The sequence below is a fragment of the Parasteatoda tepidariorum genome, chromosome 5 (assembly GCF_043381705.1).
Source record: "Parasteatoda tepidariorum isolate YZ-2023 chromosome 5, CAS_Ptep_4.0, whole genome shotgun sequence".
NCBI lineage: Eukaryota > Metazoa > Arthropoda > Arachnida > Araneae > Theridiidae > Parasteatoda > Parasteatoda tepidariorum.
Window position 1 is genome coordinate 47285518 of NC_092208.1, and position 22368 is coordinate 47307885.

General features: G+C 28.2%; 1 protein-coding gene and 1 long non-coding RNA gene across 2 annotated transcripts in view; one reads left to right on the forward strand and one right to left on the reverse strand.

The window, feature by feature from the left end:
* The window catches only part of LOC139425706 (uncharacterized), a 150275-nt gene that overhangs the window by 65687 nt on the left and 62220 nt on the right, over positions 1-22368 (reverse strand). The gene's annotated exons all lie outside the window — the stretch shown is intronic.
* LOC107441955 (cytochrome P450 4c3) overlaps positions 1-22368 on the forward strand; it is a 95523-nt gene that overhangs the window by 51471 nt on the left and 21684 nt on the right. The window contains exons 2-5 of the mRNA XM_071181412.1: positions 3652-3764; positions 14035-14120; positions 16235-16425; positions 20457-20523. Coding sequence (XP_071037513.1) covers positions 3652-3764; positions 14035-14120; positions 16235-16425; positions 20457-20523 — 457 coding nt within the window. The remainder of the gene's footprint in view (positions 1-3651; positions 3765-14034; positions 14121-16234; positions 16426-20456; positions 20524-22368) is intronic.

The following is a 22368-nucleotide window of genomic DNA, read 5'->3' on the forward strand; positions in this document are numbered from 1 at the left end:
GCGGAGATCGAACTCACGTCCTCTTGGACATGGAACCAACTCCCTCTCAACCAGGCTATCCCGTCTTAATAATATAACAATAAAAAGAATAATGTTTAATCAGTGTGACTTTTTGCTAAAATTCCTCATTCGTAAACGCTTCTTACGCGGACGTAAGCAATTCTTTCATGGACCACTGGTTTCACGGTTCCCAATTATTTTGGTCCATGTAACTTTAAATGATTAATCTTCTTTTGACGGAACCCAAGACTTAGTAAATAAGCTTCATTAGCAATTGTGAATAGATTAATCAAAGAATTATTTTGAAAATATTTAATGAATGTATGAAATATGAATTATTTTTAATCGTTTTATCAGTACAAGTCTTAAAATTGGGTTTTATGTCAGAAAGTTGAAGTAACAGGTCTGGAGAGCCATCAAGTCTATTTAATAATTTGATTTTAGAATGCTGAAGTATGATTTTCGGTGAAATAAAAAGGAAAAACGGCGAAAATAAATCTCGGGAGTGATTATCAGCGAAACATATTTATCTACTACTTTTTTTTATTTCATGCGAAATACTGATGCATTTTTTCATAAATTGTATTATTATTTTCATTCCCCATTCAATATATTGTTATTAGAAAATACATTTTTTAATTTTACTTTTATTTCTTCACAAGCATTCTTAATTAAATAATTTCATGGAAGTAACGGAAGCATTTAAATAATGGATATTTAATTAATCTAAATTTAATTACAGGTTTCTAAAATCGCTCAAAGGTTTTTACCTAATGCACTTACAAATTCCGCCTCATTATTCTTTGTCAGTGTTATTTTTTTCAGTTCTTGAGAGATTGCACGATGTTTAGTGCGTGATATCTAACAAACGATGTTGAAAATATGGTTTCCTTTAACACGCACATTAATTTTAAATTGCTTATTAAAACAGCAAGAAAAATTCACATTACTTAAAAGTATTTTAAATCTTTATTTTACACCCTGCAAAATTTCAGAATGTGCAAAAAATAAGAAGTCGATGTTAAATGCATAAATTAAAGGTAGTTTCATACTTAAGTTACAAGCTTTGTGAGCAAGATACACTCCTGTTTTTTGAAACACCACTCACTGTCCATAGTTTAATAAATTCGAGCAATTTATAAAAACCAGCATGAAAATGAATTCAATGCTTTTCTTACGTTATTGGAGATTTAACACACACGTGCCACCTGCCGGGCAACATGTAGGGTAAAAAAAATATTTCTCTTAGCAACTGTTTATTTGTATTAAGCAGGCGTCGAGTAAATTAACATAAGTGATTTCATCTCTCTCTTGAATTGTAATTGTAAAATTTGTGTCAAAAGAGTAGCTCAAGAGCTTCATCATTTTTCAATTTTATCTTGCTTTTGTTAAGATTAAAAAGAGCAAACAAAGCAAAGGGCAAATAAAGACAAATCAAGGGTAAAGGTTACCTGCGAGCAGTAGGTAATTGCTCCTCGTAAAAGGGCGTGTCTGAAAATGAATATGACTCTCTCTATATGAAGTGTTAAAGGTTATACTTGATATAGATATTTATTCAGTCATGTATTTTATATGTGGAATTTTTTGTTTGTTTGCTCGTATTATATTCAATAAAGCAAATGTTTCAATTATATGTTATGTTATTTTAACTTATTCAATTTTAATTATTGAATTTTAATTTTAATAATTTAATTTTAATAATTAAATTTTAATTATTGAATTTTAATTTTAATAATTTAATTTTACATATTGAATTATAATTTTAATAATTTAATTTTAATTATTGAATTTTAATTTTAATAATTTAATTTTAATAATTTAATTTTAATTATTTAATTTTAATAATTTAATTTTAATAATTTAATTTTAATAATTTAATTTTAATTTAGTTTATGTTATTTTAATTTCACTTTTATGATACATTAATTATATCAGTGTTCAATGATATTTCTTTTTTTATCACTGGAAATTAAAATCAAAAATCTGTACAGACGTGCAGCTATTTTGATGCTTTAAATAAGTATCTTTATTGGTATTTAGACATAGAGGTTAGTTATGATAAAAAAAATCCAACTTTCTTGTAATGAATTTTTATTTATGTAACTTAGACAATATTATTGTAACCAGCGTTGAACAGCGAGGTCAATATTGAGTTTACGACTAATTTTAAATTCGTAACCTTGTAATTTTGTTCCTAGTCCAGAAGACAAAGGAGCTCCTGAATCAAGCATTGGGACAAACTAAACTTTGTGAAGGACTTTTTGGTGGAACTAACCTGCATTTGGTTTTCATAAAAAGAAAAATACCACAAAACCCTTCAGCAGTTAACCCAACCGCAAGGAGATTTTGAACCATGATCCATAAATCACCGAAGAAATTTTACGTCAGCACTGTGGTCAATGCGAGCCTTATCGAATTCGTATCAATCAGCCGCAGCTGGGATTCGAACCTGGGATCAACTCTTCGGGTGGCGAACGTTCCATCCTCGGAGCCACCGTGGCTCAATTTAATAACATATTTATTAAGCCAGTACGATTCATTGCTAATTAAAGAAATGCAATTGATTTTTTAAAAAAAAAACGAAATAAAAAATGACTTTTATGGCATTAGAAATTTAAAAGATGACACTAGGATTTTCAAATTGTTCTAATTCATGTCTTTATATAATTATTTTCGTGCTTATGAATTGATTTAGTAAGAATAAGCTTTTTAAAAAATAGTCAATAAAAAAATAATCCAACTAAATTAATGTTTTAAAGCTATGCACATTCTTGAAGCTGATTTTCTTTTCTCTTTTATTTAACAAACCATTTATGTTAAAAAACATATTTTCCTGTGCTGTTATTTAAACTTTTTTCTTACATTACCTTTCAGTGCTAAAATAACATTTTTAAAGTTCTATTTTTGGTTAGATGCAAAAATTGTTTTTTCTCATGAATACATGCTTAGTGTCGGTATTTAAGTGAGAAAAATATGGATATATATTCCTGGCATTTATCAGAGACTATGTCAATACACTGTGAGAATTTTCATTCTAAAATTATGATAAAGTATCCACACCAGCCTTTCTATCTGATTAGCCATAAAGTTTGCGGTAAAAACCCTTTTTTACCGTTATGGTTTTGAAATCGTTTGTAACTGGAATGGTTATAAAACCATGGATACAGAACGATTTGGTTTTTTAACCATTTACAACTAGCATGGCTTCAAAACAATAAAAAAGAAATTAAATTGGACATAGAAGATCGGCTTTTTCTTAGGTAATGGGCATTGTAGAGAGCTGGAATGTGGGTCTTGTTGGTGCGATAAGATCTTGGTTGATTAACTGTATTAGGCGAAAGCAGTAAACAACCATTTTTCTCACAGTTAATAGTTTGAATACCCCTTTATTTATGGTTATTTGATGGTTTTGTTTAAATATGGCGAAATAACAATTAAATAAATTGTTATTTAATCATTTTTTCAGAGGAATGTCTAACAGTGCACTGGCAGAATATCGGCGCTTGCCAGAAACAGTTCTTTTTCCTAACCAATAATAAATAAATGCAAAATGCAATAAATGCAAAATACAATTTTTCATGAAAAAAAAATACTATAATTTATTTTATTTCCAACCATTTTCTGATCAGTTATTTTTTCTCTCTGTTTCAGTTTCTTTTCAATTTTTGTGTGGTGTTGCACATATTTATGATAAGGAAAGGCTTCTAAGGTTTTGGTTTGGACTCAAGCCAGTTGTATTGTTTTACAAACCAGAAACAGTTGAGGTAAGTAATATTTGTTTTCGAAAAGTATTTAATCAAGTTTATTAAAAACAGAAAAATTGTGAGAAAATACATGCGTGGATAAAGAAAAAAAAAACACAGCACACAGCAGGAAAAAAAGGCGATCTAAATGGGATATATCACGGTCGTTATTCATTAACAAAATATATAGTTAAAAATTTAAGATTAAAATATGTAAAAATTTCATTCTAGCAAATTAACTCTCTGTGCTGCACAATTGAACTGAAGTCTCCTTATTTTCTCATTTGGAATCTATATCTTCTTTTACAAACTTTTTTTCAATCTATCATTTGGAAATTTAAAACTTACTACACGGAGAACAAAATTCGAGTGAAATTACCCTACTGTAAGGTTATTATATTTCAGGTAAAAAAAAATATCACAATTCTGTTTAATGAAACCAAAATATACGGTATTTAAACCATTCATTTTGTAATATTCCCGTTCATATGGTAACGGCTTACCGGAAATACAGGTTTTCAAAATTATAGTTTTCTAACCACTCTTTCCGTAAAAATTACAAAACTGCAAAGTGAATTTAACCGAATAAATAACTTTCATGCCATGTTTTAAGTCATCATGATAAAATTAAGAAATTATACCATATTTAAATTTTTTTTATCACATACTATTTAATCGTTCCTTATTGGTAACTTTACCAAAATCATTACCTATGCAGTCCGGAAAAAAATGCCTCCAGGACACGGTATTTATATCAAAGTATTAATGTATGTGTTTTAATACTATCTGTATCATCTTATACCTATGTTGCTCTGTCGATAACTTTCTTTGGTATTAGAAGTTTATTCAAATGGTTTAGTCTGAAATTGAAAATAAACATTTTCTTGTAATTTTTTTTTCAAAAAACACAGCATCAGTTTTAAAGAGAAAAAGCATTTTATTTTAAAGCGAAAAAGGAATAATTTTTTAAAAAAAGTTTGAAAACTAATAATAAATTATGCATAAAAAGTAAGTGGTTCATTTAATATTTAGCTAAAATGACTGCCATCTACATAATAATTTTTCGAAAATAAATAAAGAAATCTTACACATTTACATTTGTACATTTACGTATACAGGTGTACATTTTTAAATATTTTTCTCTAAGTATTTATACTATATGTATCAGCTTATATCTATGTTGCTCAATCGATAACTTTCCTTGGTATCAAAAATTTATTCAGATGTTGTAATCTGAAATTTAAGATAAACATTTTCTTGTAATTTTCAAAAACACTGCATCAGACTTAAAGGGAAAAAATATTTTATTTTAAATTAGAAAGAATTAATTTTGAAAAAAAGCAAGTAAAAGTCTGAAAACTAATAATAAATTACGTTTAAAAAACAAGTTATTCAGTTAATATTTAGCTAAGATTACTGCCATGTAAACGATAATTATTCAAAAATAAAAAAAGAAATTAAATATGTAGCAACGTACACTTGTACATTAACGTGTTGTAAGTTATACATTTTCAGAGATGTACATATTTAAATATTTATATAAGTATTTATACTAGCTGTATCATCTTTTATATGTTTCTTAGGTGTCAGAAATTTATTTGAATTTAAGATAATATTTAGTTAATACAGATAATACTCAGCTATGATTACTATTATCTAAAAGCTAATTATTCAAAATTAGAAAAATAAAAGATATACACACTTACATTTGCACATTTACTTAATGTAATTTGTACATCTGCATTACGTAGATATACATTTTTTAATTATTTATATCTGAGTCTTTTCACTACCTGTATCATCTTATATCTGTGCTGTTCTAGTAATAATTTTCTTTGATATTTAAATTATTAATTTAATTTATTAATTTCTGAGAAACAATTTTTTTGCAATTTTCAAAAAACAGCAGATTTAAAGAACATTTTATGTTTAACAAAAAAAAAATAATAAATTTTAAAAACACCTAAAAATTTAAAAACTTATATAATAAATTATTCGTAAAAAACAAGTGATTCAGTTACTAAACTAAAATTACTACCATTCAAAAGATAATTATTTAAAAATAGGAACGAGAAGGAAAAAAAACGAAACATATATAAACTGTAACATTTTAACATATTTTTTTAAATATTTTTATTATATAAAATACAACCATAAAATTGGTTATTAGAGATTTGATTTTTTATCACGTAATTCACTATCCGAACCTATTAATTATTTGTTTTAATCGATTTAAATTAAAATTTATAATAAAGCTCACTTCCTACGGTAACTTATTTTTTGTGTATTATCCTCACGTTTACTAATTAGAAAAACTCCTGATTAAATAAATTAACTATTAGAACCTGGTTTCCTTAATTCACCGTGAGAATTAATCAATAATATTTACTATGTATATCGCAATCTGATTACTTCTAAGATATTTTCATCTAGTTGAAATTTCCGTCATGTTCTCTAGTTATATTTTTTTCTCCTAACAAATGGCAATAAAGTAACTCTGACAGATTCATGCTGATATTTTCTTCTTAATGCTTAGTCGTAAAACTGGATAATATAGGTTCATTTAATTTTTTACAAGATAACTACTCAAGATAGCCTTGTTTGATTAAATTATGCGTTCTTAATGCATGACATTTATGTCTTTTTTCCGTCATAAAGATAATTAAGTTAATGCATATTTGTAGTTGCATAAAAATAAAAAATGCCATTTGATATATTATCCAGTTAAAATGTAAATGATTATGTTATTTTTGATGTATCAGTAGGCATCTAAACATAAATATACTCAAAGACATAATTTTTATAACTTCATTCATAGGTGAATAAGCAAAAAGTAAGTCTTACTCATTATATGGAAATCGGTTAAATCTATCTTTAAAATTAAAATTTAATAATTAAAATTGCCTAAGAGCATATATGTTGTAAATTAGGAATGGTGACGGAGGTTTTGTTTTTGTTTTGTAATATGAAAGAATTCGAATATAATATAAAATAATATAAAAGGATAGAAAAGAACGTCCATACGAAATGAACGTGAATGTAGTAAGTTACGAGTACGCTTATATTATCAATAAGTATTTGTTTTGTATTCTATAAAAGATTAATTAATGTTAATTTAACTACATAAGAAGGTAACAAAATCACAAATGGTATTTATTTAAAACCTTTTACATCGTAAGGAAATTCCTTATGAGTACAAAATGAATTCGCCTTAAAGTTCTTGAAGCAACAGATTTAAGAAAAACAGAGTCAATGTTATTTTTGTATTTAAAAAGGATAATTTTGGCGAGCAAAGAGCATAATGAAGATTGTGTTAAAGAATGGTTGAAAACTATAATAAATGAAAGAAGAAAAAGAGAAGAATTTGAAGAACGTAGACGTCAAGAAAAATTGAAGAATCTAAACGCCAAGAAGAAATTGAAGAACGTAAAACGTCACGAAGAAATTGAAAAACGTAAGCACCAAGAAGAAAGTGAAAAACGCGAAAGACAAGACGAGGTAAAGAAAATTGAAATGGAATTTAAATTATAAATTAACGCCTGAAAAGTTTCGCCAAAAATATTTCATGCAAAATGAGAATGTAGGAACAAATTTTTGCTTACGAGTAAAAATATTTTTTTAACGAATGGATTAATGGAGTTGAAGAAGATAGTTTTGAAAAGTTGAGAGATCTTATTATAGCGGATCTGATTAAACTTAAAGTGTTTCACTAAGTAAAAGACCATTTTATTGATGATTGGTCTAGGTTGATTCATCCAAAATTTAGTAGAGAAACTGGGTGATTATAACACTTAGAGATCAAATTTTAAGAATAAACAATCGCGTAAGAAAGAGATTTTAGACAAACTCCATTAAAGATGAAGCAATTGCTACGCACAACGAAAAGAAAAAATGTACCGTATTACACCCTACAGTAAAAGAGGTGAACCAAAATGTTTCAACTTCAGCAATTTTGGACATATTTCTAAGGACTACCCTTTGCCAAAACCAGTTATAGCATTTCGAAAATACAATAAAACCAGCTACATAGCCAAAAGAAATTTTTCTAGAGGCTGAAGATAGTTGTTCAAGCGATAAAAGTTTACTTGTTACACAAGGCGAAAATACCGAAGAGCGTACTTCATTCTTGAAAAAGACAAAACTTAATAATTGTGACGTAATACAGGCTTTAATTAATACCAGCAGTTCTTGTTGTCTTCTTTCTATGTCAATTGCTCAGAAACTTGAACTGAAACTTGAACCTGCTGTCAATGAATTATACGATTTTGGAAATCAAAACATACTTGCAGTGACCACTATTGGAAAAATTGAAGCTGATATTGAAGTCTATACAGTAAAAGGCAAAAAAATAAGTATTTTTATTGTTCCTGATAATGCACAGCTAGTTGATCGTATTATCGAACAAGCATGGCTTGATCTACCATACATCGCTTATGCCATAATGATTGAATGATTCAGAATGGAAAAAGATTTAATATCGGATATCGGGAGGAAGAGCCATTTAGTAATTTCCTAATTGAAGAAAAAGTAGATAGAATTCACCTTAAAGTTCTTGAAGCAGCAGATTTAAGAAAAACACAGTCAATGTTATCGGATCTTAAACAGAGGATATCGAAAATGGACTTATTATGATGGAGAATCCATCAGAAGACATTGGTTGCGAATTAACTGCACAAGAAACCAACACGTGCAATCGAATATTTGAGATTCTATTAAAAGTAAATATTTGGAAATTAATGCAATGAATATAAGATGATATTTGAGATACGTGAGATATATGATATTGCAATGAATACGAAATGATATCATTTACGAAATATGAGTTATTCACTTTTTTACCGAAGCAATTTTTGCCCTCACTTTTGAGAACGTTAAATTCTTAAAAATGTTTTTTTTTCTGTTTTAGGTCAAAAGTAATCGATTTATAAAAACTCGAATCTAATTAGATTGTTAGTATGTTCATCGATTTGCTCAAAATATGATGTGTATACGTTCAAGTGCAATTTACCACCTATTTGCCTAAAATCAAATGTGTACATATGTTCAAGTAAAATTCTCCACCGATTTGTCCAAACTATAATGCAGAAGAATTATCCGATAATTTGCATTAAATATTATGTAGCGCAAGTAACGTAATACATTATGCAAAAACGTTCAAGCGCTATTTTCCACCGATTTGCGCAAGCTATAATGCAGCGCAATTCTGCGCTGATTTGAACAAAATATGATGCAACGTCATATTCTGCCAATTCACATGAAACATGAAGTGTATGTGTTCAACTGCAATTTTCTAACGATTTGCTTAAAATTTTATATGTGTACGCTCAAAGGAAAATTACTTTTAAACATTCATAGAAAACTACCTTTAAACATTCAAAACCAATTATATTACTCTCAAAATTGGCATAAAACGCATTGCAGATGAATTTGTTTTAACGAGTGTCACTTTCTTAAGAAAGTATCTACAAAATTAATCAAAAACGTTGTCGGTGTATGACAGAAAAATATCAAAATTTAACCCACAATAATGTGATTAAGATTGAGACTGAAATGGCACAATTGAAAAACTTCAGGGCTGATTGTGCTCCGGAAAAAATCTGGATTTCCGGATTTTTCGCTAACAGTGATCCGGAAGTTTCCGGAGATCGAAGGTCCAAACGTTTCAAAAAATCATTGATCACAGAAGTTTCCGGGAATCAAATTTTCAAAGGTAGAACTTAAAAACACAGTTTATTTTATTTGTTTGTAAGGGAGAGCCAGGGAGATACTTTATAAGCTTACATTCATGATTAATATTCATTTTTTATCAGTAAATAGTTGTTATAATCATAAACTCAAGAAAGAAAGACATATTTGTAAATTTTAATTACTTTTCCAGGTTATCATAGGTTTGTGTAAAATTTTAAATGTATTTTAAGTAAACTAAGAAATATTGAGAAAAATTAAAAAACATCTGGTTTAAATTGTTTTTCTAATTTTTGAATTTAAACTTTTTTTTTTAACTCAAGAAATTTTCCGGAATTTTGACTTGGGTTCACAATTACCCCTGTGAAAAAATAATGTTTACAATTTTAAAAATTAAAGCATGTTTCCAACGGGTAATTTATAAAAAATGGAGAAGAATTATCGAGGTTGATATGCAAATTTAAACAGAATTTTTCCGAGAAATAAAAAAAAGTACAGCGTGCTATCCCACAGAAAAGGGTAATTATAGAGTTTTGATAGGGCATTCACTTAACATCTCAAAAATTTATCAAAATGTGTGTTATGCAACAACTGAATTTGATGCTCAAAATTTTTTAATTACCTTCACATTATTTTAAGCATATATTTAAAAAAATAATTTTCACTCACTATAAAAATAAAATAAGAAATTATATTTTATGCAGAAAAAAATAAAGGCATACTAAAAGACGATCTCTGTGCATAATTTTTTTTTTTCAAAAGAAAGTAAACAAAAAAAAATATTTGATAAACAACTTGAAAGCTTTTCAAGTATTATTTAAACTAAAAATTATGAGAAAATGAAATGAATATTGAAATATGCATTTTTATTAAAAAGAAATATTTATTTAAGAAAAAATTAAAATCACCTATTAATTTATCATAAAATTATCCCCCCAAAAAGAAGAAAAACTTATAAAAATATAACCAATTGAGAGTATTTCTAACAAAGTAAATAATTTGTAATAATAATCAGGATTAAGCCAATAAACGCAGATAATTTTACCAGTGAGCAATTATTATTTAAACAGTGAATTAGTTTTTTTAATGGAATATGAATTAAGAGGCAGTGATTGTTTTAGGAATAGTGGCTTATTTTAACGAAAAGGGCAAAGAGGACACATTTATAGGGATAGAACACTGATTTAAACATACGCCAGCTATTCTAAAGAAAAGCAAAGTTTGTCGGTTTAAGTTATTTATAGTACATAAATCCTTATCCAAATCTATGTAATAATATAAATCTAATATAAATCTAGAATAATATAAATCTAGTTCTATGAATTATTTCATTGCTACCGGTGAATACTGCTACGAATTTTACAAAAAAGTATAAGTTTTTTAGTAATTAGTGTATTAGTTAACATTAAGAAAGAATTTTCAAATATAATTTCAATACAAGGAGAAAAATCATTTGAAATTAATTAAGTATCATAAATCATTTAAAAACAATCTAAATCTAGTTTTATGAATTATTTTATTCTTACCTCAGACACTCATTATTGTTATACTATTTTACAAAAGGTTTATTGGTAATAAGTGTGTTAGTTAACATTGAGTAAGACAGTTTTAAAACATAATTTTTATGCTCTGAGAAAACAATTCTGATAAAATTACCGTACTGTATGATAATTGCATTTCTCATTTAGAAAAGAAAATTAAAAATTCTAGCGATAAAAGCAAATTTATACGGTATTTAAACCATTCGTTTCATAATTTTTCCTTTCATATGGTAATGATTAATTGAAAATTCTGGTTTTCACAATTATAATCTTAGTAACACACATTTAGTAAAAAATATAAAACTGAAAAATAAACTTTACCGAATATTAATTTGTATGCCATAGCCTGAAATATCATGACAAAAGTACTACATTTACCTTGTTTTATCACACACTATAAAACCATATTTCAATGCTAATTTTACCAAAATCATTATCAATGCGTTTCGGTAAAAAATACCAAGCTTTTTGCTGTTCCCATAGAGCTAGAAAAACGGTAAATTTTACCATATTCTGGTAGTTTTGACCATACTTTCTTTCTCAATGTGCGAAGAACTACTAAAGATAATTAAAAAACAGATTATTTTACTTCCTTCCGCTTGTTTGGTTTTAAAACAATGGGAATAAAGTTTAAATTTCGTATTTTTATCTTGCCCATAGTTAGTGATCGAGTAAATTTAACCACAAAGTAGGACTAAACTAGGGAAATCGCAAATAGCCTGAAAATATGCGTTCGGAGGTGAAAACGAGAAAATAATGATAGTATCAGATGCTATATATCGAAACAATAGAAGGGTTGTTTGAAGCTTCTCGCGTTCCGTGACTGCGAATTGGATTTCTGTGCCATGGTAATAAATAATTTCATTTCAACAACTTCTTAACTTCTCAAAGATCAGTATTAAATTATGCTTCGCGGGCAATAAAACTTTTCCGATATCGCTAAAGGTGCCTTATCTTAACAAGGAATGTAACCGCATGCGTGATTCAAATTTTAAGTTGTAAGTGAAGTTTTTCTCACGATTGAAATTTTTGAGAACTTTTAAAAGTAAAAAAAAAGAATCCAATATACCAAGAATTTGTGTTTGTACAAAATGTACTCAAATCTCATACAAAATAGTGTAACTAACTGAACTTTAAAAACAAATTAGTGTAAAATGAAAAAATCTAATATATATAATTCTCTTACGTGGCTCCCAAATTTTGGCTGTATTTCTTATCCGCCGGTGGCAACGTTTGATTTGTTTTGTTTACGTTACTATTTCTCTTACACGGCGAATCGACCAATGATTGCCACTAAAAATGTCACATGCCAAATCTAGCTGAGGTGGCTCAACATATAGCGCTTTTAAAAACGGAAACTGAAATAACCAGAGAGCATCAGCTGCGGCAATCTCATATTATTAAGCTAGGCAGAAGTGAGTAGTCTTTGTCGATAGATCTCTATTTTAGTATTTTGTCGAAAGCGCTTTTTTTCACGAATTTATATATTACGAATTTATTTGACGATTTTTGATTTATATCACGAATTATACTATAGCACATTTCTAATAGGTTTAACGAATTACATGTCATTTATTTGAATTCAAATTTATTTTAATGACTTAGTATTTACTAAAAAGATGTATTTTTTTTTAAAAAAAAGTTTTTATATGGATTTGAATGATTGTTTTGAATTCTTAGAATTTTGTGCATTTGCAATGTACCTAAGTTAGTAGCAAGTGAAGCGAGTATGAACCATGTAAGATTGCGTAGCAATTTTCGGGGGTTGGCGAGCGTCAGCGAGCAGGCGGCGCAGCCCACTAGTATATATATATTGTTGTCCGTCTATTGCATATGTTAAATGAAAAAATTCGGGAAAAATATTAAATTTAACGCAAACGTCTATATTTTATAGTTAACGTAAATGTACTGTTACCAGTTAATAATGAAATAGAAATTACTTTAATTTTACACGGAGAAAAAATTCTGGCAAAATTACCATACTTGTTTGGAAAAGACATTTCTGGTAAAAGAAAACATAATTGTGGTAATTAAACCAATATATACGATATTTAAATCATTCAGTTGGTATTTTTACCGTTCTCTGTAATCACTGTTTACCTTCATTTATAATTATTCGTATCTTTTTTCAGTTGAAATCTTAAATAGGTGGACTTGTACTATGTACTTTCAATATTTTAGCACATTTGAGTGACTTAAATTTAAGTAAAACAATAAGCATAAATTATAACTAACTGAATAGTTAAAAACTCATTATAGTCAGTACTAGGACTGAGAGATGTAGGAAATCTTATATCATGATGCATCTTCTGTTAAACATTGCGATATGGCAATACATCTTGATATAACGTAAGTTCGAAAATTGTTTCTTTGAAATCAAAACTACACAATCAGAAATCTTAAACCAATAAAAAAATTCTGTAACAAAGGAAAATGTTAATTAAAAAAATGCTTCTATAACATCAATAGCATTGCTTAATTTTGATATAATCCAAATTTGATATAACAAATTACATAATATTTAAAAGGACAAATAACTTACATAGATTGCGAAATTCTTAAAAAGAAAAAGGCTGGAAAAACTTTCAAAATACACTTAAGCACCAAGTGTTTTTTTTTTCTTTTTTTCCATAAAAAAAATTTTTGCTTTTAAAAAATTAAGATAAAAATAAAAAAATTCAAAATATTTGCAAACTTTGTTTTAATTGTTTATAATTAAAAACGATTGAAGATTTATTGGTTTAAAAATAATCAAATTCTATCAAATTATTATACTTACTTGCGTTAGATAAATTAGAAAAGTTAACTTTCTATTGCGTAGTATTAATTACTTAAATACAAAATACCGCTATTAAGTTGTATCGCTTGTAACGGGAAAAAAGTATTTTAAAAATACAATAAAGAATCTTTTATTTTATCCTTAATGTTTTTCATTACTAGATTAAAAATCAAGATAAAAATTAATTAAAATAACGTAAATAATGATATTTTTGCGTTATTTTAGTTTATTTATTTTTTATTTTAATTAATTTATTTATTTATTATTGCAAATTATTTCTTTTTAGGTTATTCTCAGTAGCAATGCATTAATTGAGAAGACATTTGCATATGATTTTTTGGCGCCATGGTTCAAACAAGGCTTAATAACAAGGTAATGGTTTGAAATGTAACTGAGAAAAATTTTCATCTTAAATATAATTATGTTGAAATCACCTTGTGATGCCAATACGTAGCTTTCAAGTTTCCTTTATTTCATAACTTTAATCATTACTAATATCTTTTTAAATAAATCAAACAGCTAGTTAATTTCAATTCAATTTTAGTAATAGCGAAAGCAAATATTTCTTTCTTCTCAATAAATGTAATGGAGAATAAATTTAATGGATTAGTATAATTATGAACCATTAAGTGCAAGTATTAAGCTCTAATTTCTAAAATTGTTTTAATTGTTGTTTTTAAGTTTTTAACATTCAATAGTTTTTCCTCGTTGGGTTTTTTATTTTTTTATTCGTGTTTTTTTTTAAATAGCATACTTTAATAATCGTTGAAAAATTTTACATTGAAAAATATTGTATAATATGTACACATAAAATTAAAATAAAATCTAAGCATAAAATATTAAAATGATCAAAAATCTGAGTAAGACCAAGACTTAGGTTGTCCGATTGTTTAGACAATGATTCTCAAATTACAAAGTCACATTACAAATTAAAAATCCTTGAACAAGAACAGGGCGGTATATACATTAAATTCTGAGAAGGGCCTGGTCTCGCGAGTGATCAGAAAAGAAAAGAAAAAACTTTTGAAAGTAAGTTATGAAATGCAGTGAACTACATTATTCAATACCAAAACTACGATATAAGACATTTTTCATAATGGGGCTTATCTTAGAAAATCAAAAAAATTATAACTAGTTGGAATACTAAAATGTATCACAAATATTATTACAAATTAGAGTATAATGAACGCTTACAAGATGGAGTGTATGACAAAATATAATATTGTTTTTTTTTCAATATCTAACTCTGAGTAAAAAAAGTATGGCCAAATCTACCAGAATATGCTAAAATTTACCGTTTTCTGGTTCTATGAGAAAGTGCAAAGCTTAGTATTTTTTAGGGAATCACGTTGGCAATCATTCTGGTAAAATTAACAATAAAATATGATTTTATTGTTAATTACTGCATTTAAATACGATATTTTGGTTTTAGTATAAAAATCATGATTTTTATTTATTTAATTTTTTTGTTGTTGTCTGAAATGCCATTACCAAATTTTTTTCCTCTGTGAATGTTGAAAACAAAGGGGAACAAATGTTGTGTTACATTTATACAAATACTTGCACTTGCATAATTCAAGTGTGGAGATTTCAAATCTAAATTTGGCTTTGATCCTAAATCTTCAGATGTTTTTTTAAGAATGACAGTCTTAATCTATTTTTCGTCGAAATGTTTAGGTTTAAAAACGCTATATATAAAAGGGGATCACATAAATGTTTTGTCCAACTTTTAGGGGAGATAGGACACATCATGATTATAAAAATGGCTTAGGAACCCACGTCAGTAAATTTCGTCGTACACGGCTGGGAACGCTTTCCTATTATATTGTTCAGAACCATACGAAGAAGCAGGTTATAATAGGCAAGCGCTTTTATTGTTTGGCGTATAAGGACACTTCTTGACATGGGTTTCAATGCAATTTTATTCTCTATGTTGTGCTCTAACGCTCTTAGAAGATTGTCGCAACATTTATGCGACCCTCTTTTTTTGTATAACGTTTACAAACTTAAACAGTTCTCTAAAATATCGATTAAAAATTATGGTGCTTGGAGAGAAAAACTTATTGCAGATTTGAAATCAGCGATACGAAATTACCTAAAACTGTTTTTAAAAAATCACGCAGCAGAAAAAAATTAACCTGTGTAATTTTTACAGATCTTTCGTAAACCGAAGATTTGTGCTGACCAGCCTTAAGTAAATGCAATATCTTGAAAAAAACGAAAAACAAAATGCTGGAATTGGTTAATTTTTCATATTAATATTTTCTCTTTAGAACCAGTCTCCATATTCAAAGACTATGTTTCTAATATTTATTTAGACTTTTCAACATTATATGGATCGATGTTAGTAAGCTACATTAAATATTACGTTATTAAGTCGTTAAAAGCAATTATGCTCGTAATTGTTTGTAAGTTCCAAAAAGCAATTCTGTAAGTATGCATCTTCAAAGAGAAGTAATGATAAACAAGATAATTTTTCATTCCAGTTCCGGAATGAAGTGGAAGAAGCGGAGGAGGCTCCTGACGCCGGCATTCCACTTCCGCATACTAGATGATTTCTTACCTGTCATCGACAGCCACGCTCGCTACCTTGCCGAGAAACTGAAGGATGAAGTGGGCAGCAAATCTTTCGACCTTGTGCCCTACGTCACGCTCTGCTCGCTCGACATTCTGTGCGGTAATGCACATAACTACTTTTTTTTAGTGTATTTACAAATTTGCTTATGATAGAAAAAATGTAGTTTTGTTAATTACACAAGCAATTGCACATTAGAGTAGAAATTTGGTAAAAAGCATAGACAAATTATCAAATTCAGATTTTTTTTTTTTTTAAGTACATATTTAAAAATATTTTTTTTCACTCTGTAAGAACACATTTTAGTTAAAGATATTTTTGAACAATTGGAAAACATTCTTTGTGTTTTTGAATAGTTGATTTGTAATGTTTTATTTTATTACATTTTAACGCATCAGTAATGTGTATGGGTGTCAGTTTGTTCAATACTTTTTAAAAAAGTCAAATTGTAAATGATATATTTTAACAAAGTTATGACTGCGGGAGATCAAATTTTCAATTGTAAAATGCTCTATTGAGTTCTTTTTTTTCCTTATTATTATTATTTTATTCTATTTATTTATTTGAAAACTGAAAAGCCATAATAACAGATAGTATTTACAATTGCCTTGTTTATATTAATAAAATGCTTGAAACATTTTACAAAATTCGGGACCATTTTGCAGTTTATATCTTCTTTTTTTTCACTACGGTTCTCACAGCAAGTAATATGGGATTAAACGCTTCAGGTTTTCGAAGAAACATGATGTTGAGAGTAATTTAGTATGAGCTATTGAAAATATTTTTTTTCGAAGTCTACTCGATTTAACGTAATTTAGAATACGAATGAATTAAAATGGCAAAAAATTAAATGTTCATAAAAAAAAAATTGTGCTTTATCGTTGAGGAATGCAAATTTGGTGGTACCTATAGGTGTTTATTAAAGATTGAGTATTCAATTTTGAGAAATAAAATTTTTTAGTCATATAGAACCCCTCTGTAATTTGCTGCCAAAATGATATCGTTATCTCAATGTTTTTTTTTCTTCCCTTTTTATGTCGATATAAAATCGCATGCATTTTAAAGCACCTATTTTTGCGAACCAAGTTTTGTCTAACAACACCGATAAGTTCTCTGGACTCTAGACTCGTGGTCCGCAGTCACTGCTTATGAAGATATGTCACACTTAAAATAAGGATGTGGTGTTCATCGTTTTGTTTGGGTTTAGCTTGGTATGTCTTTCCATAGATAAAGTTTAACTTCTGTTTCTGCAGCAGCGGGCAACCTCATTCTTTCAATTGGCTGGAGTTCTCGAAATAGCTGGACATTTACTTTCAAGGGCCGGGATAGCCTGGTCGGTAGGGTGCTGGGCCCATATCCAAGAGGTCGTGGGTTCGATCCTCGCCGGCCGAAGACTCCCCGTGTAGTAAATGGTGACTGATGCACGTTAAATCTGTCGAGTCTCAAAGTCCTCCATGTTCCCACAACAAATCAATACCTCTGGGGGTACTGATCCAGGAGTTTCCTTGTCTTCTGGATTGGTTCAAAATTACAAGGCTACGGAGTTGAACGTTAGTAGTTGTAAACCCATGAACTTGGATCGGCTGTTCAACGACGGTTATAAAATAAAATAGCTGGACTGTATTTTCGTTAAAAAGCATGAAAAAGGAAAATTATGAGAAAATACGACAACCTAAGCTGATATCTTCAGGGGGTACCAGCTCCAGAAGCCATAAATTCAAAACCTTTTCTACCCTGAGAGCACGACAAATGTCTAAATTGCTCTTTCTGTACCCCGGAAGTTTTGCCTAAGTCTAGGAAGAGAAAATACAATACAAAATATAAAATACATTAAGCAAATACCAAAGTATAAAATCAAGACTAATACATAAGAATAAAACGCTGAAAAACTTATTTGAAAACAAATCCTATAACCAAATTACACTACTGACTACCAAGCAAGAACTAAATTGAAATAAACGAAAAAACCACCGCCTCCCTATTTGATGCGCAAAAGGAAGAAAAAAGAGCAAGAAAGTACACACCTCAACATGCAAGGGAAGAAAATTGTCTTTCCATTTTTCAAAATGCTTGCTCGTAGCCATTCCCAGAAAAAAGTTTTTTCAAAAACGAAAGAAATTCCGTGAATTTTGAGTATTTATTTTTCCCAGTGCAGATATCGTGAAATGATTCCAATTGCATGAGCCAAAGTAGCATAACTGGGTCCGATTTCAAATTTATTAATTTTCTCAATATATAGGGCGACAAAAGAATAAAACCACGATTATCTAATGAAAAGAAATGGAAGCGAACTTTTTTTTTTGTGATTATTCCACTTAAGTGTTAAATGCTGCTATATTCTTCTTCGTGACAACAAATAAGGTAGAAAAAGATCAGATAAAATTTTGCTAACAGCCATAGCCATTTGCGAATCTATTATCATTCATCTATTTAATTGCTGTTGCAAGTCAGGTTTCCATGAATAGTTCTTATGAATGAGAAATTTTTCTCCAAGGTAAACGGAATCGTTTATTGGAAGTAGGCTTCGAATCATTGACGACGTTTTTGTTTATTTCGCGATTTAAATATTATGGAATATTATTAATTAATTATGGAAGTGATAACATTAAGAAAATACAAACATTATGAAATTTCTCACTATGTAATCTCACATTCAATCATTAGAAAGTAAAGGAAGTCTCCTTTTACAGGAAATTTAGTTACTTTGTTTCTACATCAGCTTCATAATTATAGGTTTGTTTGTAATTTAGCTCCTACGCATATGTATGCTGTGTCCAGTTTAAAAGAATTTAAATCTCAAGCAAAATACAGCTCCAGATTATGAAAACAACGTTTCAGAAATTTTTATACAAATCACATCAATGGTTATTGGAAATCTTTTCATTCTAGGCGTTTGGACATTTTTAGAATGTTTGGACATTTTTCAAACATATTAGTTCTTAAAAGGACAAAACACGAATTCATAAAATTAAAGGAGAAATACTTATTTCTCAAAATACGAACTTAATGGGTAAACTGATCTTACATTAGTTTTCTGTTCTAAATTCGCTTTCTTCCGGTATATTTCTTCTTCTATATACTAAGATTTACATGGACTGTCCTTATGTCCTTAAAATGACCGAATTTTCAAACATAATAGCTTTTAAAATGACAAAAAAACTTTTAAACTTTAAAAAAAAATATTCGCAAAATACGAACTTAATGGGCAAACTGATCTTACATTAATTTTCTGTTCTAAATTCGCTTTCTTCCGGTATATTTCTTCTTCTATATACTATCTTCTAATGTACGTATCTTTTTTAATACATTTTCATACAAATAACTAATAAGATTTACATGGACTGTCCTTATGTCCTTAAAATGACCGAATTTTCAAACATAATAGTTTTTAAAATGACAAAAAAAACTTTTAAACTTTAAAAAAAATATTCTCAAAATACGAACTTAATGGGCAAACTGATCTTACATTATTTTTCGGTTCTAAATTCACTTTCTTCCGGTATATTTCTTCTTCTATATACTATCTTCTGATATACGTATCTTTTTTCGCACATTTTCATAAAAATGACTAGTAAGACATAGATGGATTGTCCTTAAAATGACCGAATTTTCAAACATAATAGTTTTTAAAATGCCAAAAAAAACTTTTAAACTTTAAAAAAAATATTCTCAAAATACGAACTTAATGGGCAAACTGATCTTACATTATTTTTCTGTTCTAAATTCACTTTCTTCCGGTATATTTCTTCTTCTATATACTATCTTCTGATATACGTATCTTTTTTCGCACATTTTCATAAAAATGACTAGTAAGACATAGATGGATTGTCCTTAAAATGACCGAATTTTCAAACATAATAGTTTTTCAAATGACGAAAAAAAACTTTTTTAACTTTAAAAAAAAATAATCTCAAAAAATGAACAGAATGAGCAAACTGATCTTTCAATAGTTTTCTGTTCTAAATTCATTCTCTTCTAATATTTTCTCAGTTTTTTCCAATATTTACTCAGTATAGAGTTTGTTTTCAGCGTTTTTTAAAATCAAAAATCTCTGAAAATATAGATATTTATTTTCTAAATGTAGATAAATTTAACCCAATGTTTTCATTTTTGTTTGATCCAATCTTTTTCAGAGACGGCTATGGGGAAATATGTTGGAGCACAAGAGAAAGATACTCCTTATGTGAAAGCGTTGAACGCGTAAGTATTTTAAAATAATTCCTATTCATAGTTTTCAAATCATGCATTGAGAAAAAAAAAAGTATGATCAAAACTACCGAAATATAGTAAAATTAACTGCGTTTTTAGCTCCATTGGAAGACCAAAAGCTTGGTAAAAATTTTCCGAACAGCTTAAGAAGTGATTTTAGTAAAAATAACATTAAAATATGGTTTTATAATGTGTGATAAAATTTCGTAATTTTATCATGAAACTTAAAAACTATTTATGGCATAAAAACTACTTATTCGGTTATTTGTATTTTATAAAAAAATGTGTGGTAATAAGAACTGTATTTTTGACAACCTGTATTTGTGATAACAGGGGTCTGTCCAGACATTTCGTGAAAGATCCGTTTTTGTAAAATTGTGAAAAAATTACTCGTAATTTGTGAATATTAAATAAAAGTTAAGTCACATTCTTTCAACCAGGGTCTGCTTTTGTGAATTTGTGCAAATAGAGTCCGTTATTGCAAAAAAACTTTTTCAAGGAGTTTTTAAATTGTAAAGACGCACAAGATTATGCTCAGCACTGAAAAATTATAATTGAGAAAATTAAATTTTGAAAAAATAAACAGCAATTGCAACTACTAAATTAGCGATGCAACATACAAATATTTGGTATTTAGCCTATACTGCTCTGAAAGCAGAATATTCATTTCGGACGAATAAAGGAAGAAGCGTCTGCTGAAGACAAAATTTAGTTCGTTTACATTTGTTTTTCTCCCCCCTCCCCTTCCCGGGAAGGGTTTATTCGATTAACAAAACAATAATGAAGATAAACAAATTTGTAAAGGGTCCGATTGAAAGATAAATTATTTTGTGAAGGGTCCTATTTAAAGTTAAAATATTTTGTGAAGGGTCCGTTTTTATGAAAAGATATTTTGTGAAGAGTCCGTTAACGGACCCAAATTTCTTCTAAACAGACCCCTGGATAAACCAATACCATATGAACGGAAAAATTATCAAATGCTTGTTTTAAATACCATATGTTTCGGTTTTATTTACCAGGCTGGTTTTATTTACCTGGATTTTTGTACCAGAAATGTCATTACAGTATGGTAATTTTACCAGAATTTTTTTCTCCGTGTGAAGATAGAACGCATTCATGATTTAAGCGTTGTTAAAAACAAATTGTAATTATATACTAATGTTTTTAGGAAGAAAAAAAACTATATATTCATGGTAACTGATTCTCGTCAAAATTCCTCTACTGATAATGATTCAAAGTTGATATTCTTTATTATGCGTGACAAACTATCATTTATGTTTATCTTAAATATGTATCAATAAGATATCTATCTTTCCCTATTCCTCTCTTGTGAACTCAATATTAATCAACTTGTTATTAATATCACTTGATACTTTTAATTTCAAGGAAATTTGTCACGCTGCTTAATTTTGTCGATAAATTTAAACTTAATAAATTTTAGAATCTTGTTCATACTAATGTAATTATTACTCTTCATACTACAGATACATAGTCATGGACGTTATAACATAAAATGTTAAAAGTTGGGGAAATAAAAATGTATGTGAAATTGGCCCAATGAAAAGTAAAGATCTCCGACATTGAGCCAGAGTGTTTCTGTGAATGAACTGGTAGCTATTTTAGTTTTTAATACAATATCACCTTAATGCAAGTCAAGAGAATATTTAAACTTATATAAGCATGAATATTAAGTTTAAAATGCTGATTAAAACATACATGCATCATACACTAGAAAATATTTTAAAAACTAATCATGCTGCCATGGTGCTTATCTCGAAAGAAGAGATTAGATAATTATCTAATTATACATTTAATTTCTCAGTTGCACCTGACATA